This window comes from Macaca nemestrina, chromosome 7, assembly GCF_043159975.1.
Source record: "Macaca nemestrina isolate mMacNem1 chromosome 7, mMacNem.hap1, whole genome shotgun sequence".
NCBI classification, from domain to species: Eukaryota; Metazoa; Chordata; class Mammalia; order Primates; family Cercopithecidae; genus Macaca; species Macaca nemestrina.
Window position 1 is genome coordinate 50044721 of NC_092131.1, and position 7485 is coordinate 50052205.

General features: G+C 39.4%; 1 protein-coding gene across 1 annotated transcript in view; it reads left to right on the forward strand.

Moving 5' to 3' along the window:
• Positions 1-5992, forward strand: part of ARMH4 (armadillo like helical domain containing 4) — a 158984-nt gene extending 152992 nt beyond the window's left edge. The window contains exon 9 of the mRNA XM_071100109.1: positions 89-5992. Coding sequence (XP_070956210.1) covers positions 89-157 — 69 coding nt within the window. The 3' untranslated portion in view covers positions 158-5992. The remainder of the gene's footprint in view (positions 1-88) is intronic.
• The last annotated feature ends 1493 nt before the right edge of the window (positions 5993-7485 follow it).

A 7485-nucleotide genomic window follows, 5' to 3' on the forward strand; every position in this document is an offset into this window, starting at 1 on the left:
TTGTTAGCGTGTCTTTTAAAGGGGGCCTGTTTCTCACCTTTGCTCTGCAGCAGGAAGCGTTTAATGCTTTTCTGTTTTCTTTCTCTAGCAGAGAGAATTCAACAGCATGCAAGATCGAGTAATGCTCTTAGCCGACAGCTCTGAAGATGAATTTTGAATTGGACTGGGTTTTAATTGGGATATTCAACGATGCTACTATTCTAATTTTTATTTTGGAGGAGAAAAAAAAAAAGAACAACCTGCCACATTGCTGCTATCAGGCCGTTAGTCCTAGTGTCTGCTGGGTGCTGCGTAGTAGATTTTTCTTGTACTGAGCAGAAACGGCATGCTGTATACTAAATGTATCATGCAGTATTTGGTTTTATTCTGTAGTGAATTTTCCACAACTGTGGGCTACAACTCATAAATATGCAGCATATATGTTTTTCAGTAGGAGTTGCTACATTAGGCAGAGTAAATATTTTGTATTTTTCCACAGTGTCTTTTCCTTGGTTTGAATTACCTGCATTGAGAATAATGATTGTTGCCACCAAGGCATGCTTGACTTTGAGATATAAATCTTAACAAAGAATAACTTCTCATCATTATACTCTACCTACATGAAACCATGGGCTTGTGGGCCATGGTACATACTGCATTTGCATCAAACTAGCAGCAACTCAGAATGAAATCATTTTCATTAAGAAGTTCTCTCAGCATATTAGGATTATATGTAGATTTGTACGTATTTTGCATTATGTGCTTCAGTCTCCTAGTTTTATTATTTCTCACCTTCTGTTTTATTCTTATTCTTGGCGAGGAAAAATGCACTAGAAATAATACATTAAATTGACTCTTAGTCTTAATGTGTGCTTGCAGTCTTAAATAGTGTGACTGAGTCCAGCAGAGTCATACATGTTTATGATTAAGCGGTATTCTTTTTGTGGTACTATTTGATTTTGCCAAGAAGAAATGAGGAAGAAATCAAGAATGAGATGAGGGTAGGTAAGCTCTCAGAGCATTTCTCTCTGCCATTTGGTTCTATGCTTCTGTGGCTACTAATGTGACTAATTCAGAGTGTTGTATTTCCACATCTGTGGTCTTCACCATGGAAAAAGTGGGCTACCATTGGTCCTTATTTGGCTTTATTAGAAAAATAGATATTCTATCATTTGTCTGCCCAGTGACCAGAGTCCTGGTGCACAACAGAGCTCATGGGAAACCAGCCTCTCTCAGGGCACCCCGCTATGAGGATGTTAAACTATGTTCGATCATTTCTCATCTCCCTTGGAATGTAATTCCCTGCCCTATACAAAATAGGATACTGCAATGCGCTATTTGAATCTAGGAATTGAGGACTTGTAGTTAGTTGAGTTTTGGGGTAAAGACTTGGCTCATATGGAAGAATAAAGGTTATTTATTAATAGTGCTGTCACTGTGGAGAACTTGGGGTTTATTAGAACTTGTATACTATGTTCAAGAAAAATTGCAGTTATTCCTCATAGCTACTATGTGAGGTAGGACATATGTTTTTATTCTCCCATTTGACTGAAGATGGAACGGAAGCAGAGAAGTGAAATGATTTTCCAAAGTTGTACCTAAAGCGAATCAGCGTGAGAACCCACTTGGACCCAGAGCCATGCACCCTTATCTTCAATTCAGTACCCTTTTCATGGACTTTGGAGGAAGCAGTGATATTTCAGAGTCCTTCTTTAAAACAAAGGTTCTAAGGAAATAGCTGCTTGGTCAAGGAACATTTGATGTGAGTTTCCATCTTTGTTAAATGAATGATGCCTTTCTAATTTCTCTCTTACTCATACAAGTTCTTTCCTTCCCTATCTCAGTTATTTCCTTTACAGTCATAAATTGAAGTATCACTTCTATGGAACTAATAGAGAAACCTTCCTAGAATCCGTTTTTGAAAAATGGCTGGCTTGCAAGAACGTTTTCATCAAATAATTTTAACTCTTTTTGTCAAGAGATGTAAGCAAATGTGTGAAATTGATCAAGAGAACTGAAAAGCTCTGTACAGTCCAATAGAAGTTAGCAATTGGCAAATTCGCTCAAGGTCAGATTTTAAAAACAGAATTCAGAACCATGGCACTCAGAAGTGATTTGTAATTTCATGAGTAGAGACGTCCTGATATTGCATAAGGGATGTTTTCCTTTTCTTAAGAGCATCCCTTTGCTATAAGTATTTCTAAGGTTGGGAGTAAGTGAGCGTGGTGTGGCATTACTGTCTTTGTATTATTCACAGACTATTTGTTGAGAATACATAATAGGCCACTTAACTGAGTAGCACATGGGTGATGCTAATGGCCATTATTGCCTTGGGCTACTCAATCTATAGTCTTAACTAAACCATGGCTAATAGGTTTACTTTTCAAATTGCAGTATAATAAATTCCCAAATAATAGACCCATATTTTCATTTCTCAGAGGTCTGTGAGGATGACATGTATGTGAATTTTGGCTTAACACAATATCTCTGTGATCCTTTTTGGGAAACATGATTTCTTAAAGGAAAAGCATATACTTAGAGTACATTTCTGTACAAACCCATTTAAACATCTGGATTGAGTGGATGGCGGTGGATGGTACAAATGACATGTTTATTTTGGCCGTTTTCCTTGCTGCTGGTGGCTATGGAATAATGATTTTCAGTGTTTGGCTTAGATTATTAAGAGGATCAGAAAAGGTTATCATATTTTAAACAAAACCTGGGATTAGGGGTGCTGCTACCAGATGGAAGTGCTGGCCAGTGATTATACAGTGGTCCAGATGAAAAGTAGTAAATCAGGCACTTGTAGGTTTACCCAAAATAAGTGATAAGTATGCTTATATTTGCAAATTAAAATAGAAAGTCAACTTTTTATTCTAACAACTAGGCTTAAAACATTTAATAGTGAAATAAATAAAGCTGTTTGGAAAGGAGAGCCAATTCCTACAGCTTCAGTTGTGAACACCGTCCCTACTGGACTGAGTTTACCCAGCCAGAACTGCCGGTGTCCCACTGCAGGGGCAGGGACTAGGTCTTCTTCTCGGAGGGAGAGGCAGTGTTTCCAGAATTTGTAGGCTCATAAGAATCACCTGGGACACTTGTGAAACATACCGATCTGAAGGCCTTACCCCATACCCGATGAGTTAGAATCTCCAGGAAAGGAGCTTGGGGTATTTGTGCCCCAGCAAGCTTGAGAACACAGCTAGGAGAGATCTATCTAGAGAACAATTTCTTTATGATAGAGACAAGGTCATTTAAAGTCACAATGAGATACCACCTCACACCTATTGGGATGGCTATTATTCAATAAAACAAAATATAACAATTGTTTCTGAAGATGTGGAGAAATTGGAACCCTTGTATACTGTGGGTGGGAATGTAAAATGGATAGCCGCTGTGGAAAACAGTATGAAGATTCCTCAATAAATTAAAATAGAACTGCCATATCATCCAACTATCCCATTTCTGGGCATATATCCAAAAGAATAAAAATCAGGATCTCGCAGAAGTATCTGTACTCCCGTGTTCATTGCAGTATTATTCACAATAGCCAAGATATGGAGACACCTAAATATCTATCAGTAGATGAATGGATAAAGAAAATGTGGTATATACATACAGTAGAATATTATTCAGCCATAGGAAATAAGGAAATCCTGTTATTGTGACAATATGGACACACATGGAGAACATTATGCTGAGTGAAATAAACTAGTGACAAAAGGACAAATGCATGATTGCACTTATTTGAGGTGTCCAAAATAATCAAACTCATAAGGGCAGAGGCAAAATGGTGCTTGCTAGGGGCTGGGCAAAGTTAAAGATGGGGAGATGTTGATTAACTACGTTTCAGTTATGCAAGATGAATAAGTTCTGGAGCTCTGCTATATAACATAGTGCCTATAGTTAACAATATCATACTGTGCAGTTAAAAATTTGTTAAGAGGGCCAGGTGCGGTGGCTCACGCCTGTAATCCCAGCACTTTGGGAGGCCAAGGCAGGCAGATCATGAGATCAGGAGATGGAGACCATCCTGGCTAACACGGTGAAACCCCATCTCTACTAAAAATGCAAAAAATTAGCTGGGCGTGGTAGTGCACCTGTAGTCCCAGCTACTTGGGAGGCTGAGGCAGGAGGATCCCTTGAACCCGGGAGGTGGAGTTTGCCATGAGCCAGGATTGCGCCACTGCACTCCAGCCTGGTAACAAAGTGAGACTCCGTCTCAAAAACAAAAACAAAAAGCAAAACAAAACAAAAATTTTTGTTAATAGGGTAGATCTCACATTAAATGTTCTTCTCACACACACACACACACACACACACACAAAAGAGACAAGGAGAGCAATCCCCTGTGGGAAGAGACACTTTTCCTGGTCATGCTACCAATAAATCATACCTGCTGTGGAGAAAGGAGAAAGGAAAACAAAAGGAAAGAGAAAAGGATGGAAGCTACTAGAAAAAGAATAGAAGGCTGGGATGGAGAGAAAAGGGTTTCTCCCATACCCCTGATGTCTTTTTCTCTAATTAGAAAAGACAGTGCTTTTCTTTCCAACCTCTTTAGTTTTTTCTTTCCCATAAGCTGTTTCTTTCAGTAGCTGCTAGCTTAATTTATATGCAATATTTGGAGTTAATTAGTATCCCAGGGTAACAGATTCCCTTAGCAATGCCTTAGCCATGGCTTCAGCTGATAAACTGCCTCAAATACAATTTTCCAGAAACACTTTCTTAAAGTACCTGTATCTCTTAACGTAGGTCAAAACTGTATAAAGAAATATTAAAGCCAAGTTTTAGAACACATTTAAAGTAATTTTTGAAGAGTCAATTAAAAGTGGTTTTTCATTTTATGATTTTTTTCCCCCAAAGGCTAAACGTTAAAAGCCAAAACATTTTATATTGGTATCAGAAAATTATATAGAGTGCGTGGAGCGTACTGAATACCTCGCTCTTCCTTCTGTGTCTGCCTCCAGGTGTCTTCTTCCTGCAGAAGCCCAAATGAGACACCTTATTTCCAATCACAGCCACAACCTAGGGGAGAAGAATCAAATCCTCCACAGGCATTGTGATTTCTGTGGATATGAATAATCCATGTTCCTACCAGCTGCCAAAAAAACAGCTTTTGGAAACAAGATGTGCTATTTGGCGCAAGGTTATAGCTACATGACATTTTGGCAAGAGAGGCTTTTTTATGACCACAGAGGAATTTGAAGAGGCAGGAACACAACTGGAAAAAAAAAAAATCTCTTCCCTTTAGGGTATGTGAAGGTATGGTTACTAGGAAAGAATATGGTAGAAGAAGATGGAGGAAAATCATAATACAAGGCAGATATAAAAATGGCATAAAACGTTAGCAAGTGCTGGAGGATGCCAAAGTTCGGAATGGACCAATGCTTGAAAAAATATAGAGAAAAGCAAGGAGAAGAATACAAATGAGGAAGATCATTAGCAGGAGAAGGGACCATAAAGCTACATGAATCCATTTTGCCTCCATCTTCTCCATCAAATAAAATTATCTCATATTAGTTAGAATGAACATTGCTGGGGGTGGGGAATTGAAGTCCAAGATGGATGAGGAGGTGAAAGGTGCTTGGTTACTTTAAATGAGCTTAAGCGCTCAGTTAGATATCTTCTTTAATTGCACAGTCTTCAAATGACTGAATATAAACTTCTAGGAACAGGAAATAATTTGAAAGCAAAATAATGGTACTGACTTAATAAAAATCCTACATGTGCACATGTAGCACTCCTACACTGATAAGCTGAAGATGAACTGCAGAGAGATGTTGCTCTGATCATTATAGACTGGCAGTTAACATAGCTGGAAACATAATCCTGTTGCTTAATTTCTGCATGCAGAAAACCCCAGCATTTATTTTGCAAGCCACTGTAATATAAATGCATTGGGAATGTCCTATTTGGGGTAATAGGTATATCTAACTCCCTATTAATTAACCCAAATTTCTATCATGTGCATATAGGATAAAGAGAGAAAGGAAGGAGGGAAGGAAGGAAGGAAGGAGGGGAGGGAGGGAGGGAGGAAAGGAAGGGAAGGGAAGGGGATAGGGAGGGAGGAAGGAAGGAAGGGAGGGAGGAAGGGAGGAAGGGAGGAAGGGAGGAAGGAAGGGAGGGAGGGAGGGAGGGAGGGAGGGAGGGAGGAAGGAAGGAAGGAAGGAAGGAAGGAAGGAAGGAAGGAAGGAATTCCCTCAGTAAGTAGCAGCAAAAGCACAAAGAAACAAATCATTTGCTCCCATGTTCTAGTTTGTGTAAAAGCACAAATAAATTGATGTAAAAAAACTTACATAGTCCACCTAGTAAAGCAAATATCCTACTTGCTCTTTTCTAGAAGCAGCAGGAAAAGATCACTTATATAAGTGATAACCATCAATAATTTGTAATATAGAGTATAAATTCTTCAGATGGATGTTGCTGAGAGGTATAACCTTTTGTGGGTTAAGGATGGAGGAACTGAGGAGTAGAAACAGAAGAATTATCTGTGGGGGGAAAATCCTGTTATCTTTTTTCTCAAAGTTTATGGGTATAGGAACAGAGTGCAAGCAAAGTGTCAGGCAAAGTGGGTACCCACTTGGATTATTTTATTACCTTTAAGGTGGGTAGATCATCTGCTCTAGTCTCAGAATAAACCTGGCATCAGTTCAGGAAGCTGAGCTTTTTATTAACCAATGTCATGCCCATCTCAATATTCTCTTCCTAATTAGCAGCGAAATAAAGGAAGGGACCAAAGCATTTGAATCATTTCTCTAATTTTATGTCTCATGACATGGCCACAGCATTTGTGTAGTTCAGACTTCTTCATGACCAGACAGACTAAAATAGGAAATTATAAGTTGTCTTCCAAAAAGGAATTTTGATACCAAAGCTTCAGTGGTCATTTTCCTTTATTTCCCCCTTTATGTAGGAGATAAAGGAGAGGAGGAAGAATAGGAAATGGTTTTGTGATTGAACCAATCAGATCCCGAAGATTTGATTGGTTCTTTGCCAAGGAGGTTGAGGATGACTAGAGATTCTATCTTCAGCAAACCAAGAACACTTGATATTGCTTCTGACTGAATCAGTATTTATTGAATGCCTTTTATGTGTCAGGTCATATGCTAAGTGTTGGGGGAGCCAAGACACAGTCCATGACTGGAAAGGACTTATGGATTAGTAGGGAAGACAGGAAATGGGCAATTTCATGTCACAGACACTGTGGGGTCCAGAAAAGGAATATCTAACTGGGTCAAGAAGATCAGGGATTTTTCTCCAGAGCAGGTAACATCAAACCTAAGGCCAGAAGGATGAGTGGGGTTATTCAGATAAAGGGGAGAAAGGGATATGTGATCTAGCCAGGGAAACACCACGTGCAAAGGCCAGGGGTGAGAGATCTAGTAGTTAGCCTGGCTGGGGCGCTAGGTGTTCTAGGGCAGTGAGAGTTGGGGTTGAGGGTGGTATGCCATGTGAAATACAGGGCTGAGGGTGAAGGGTCCTCTAGGTCCTGTCAAGGAATGAGGA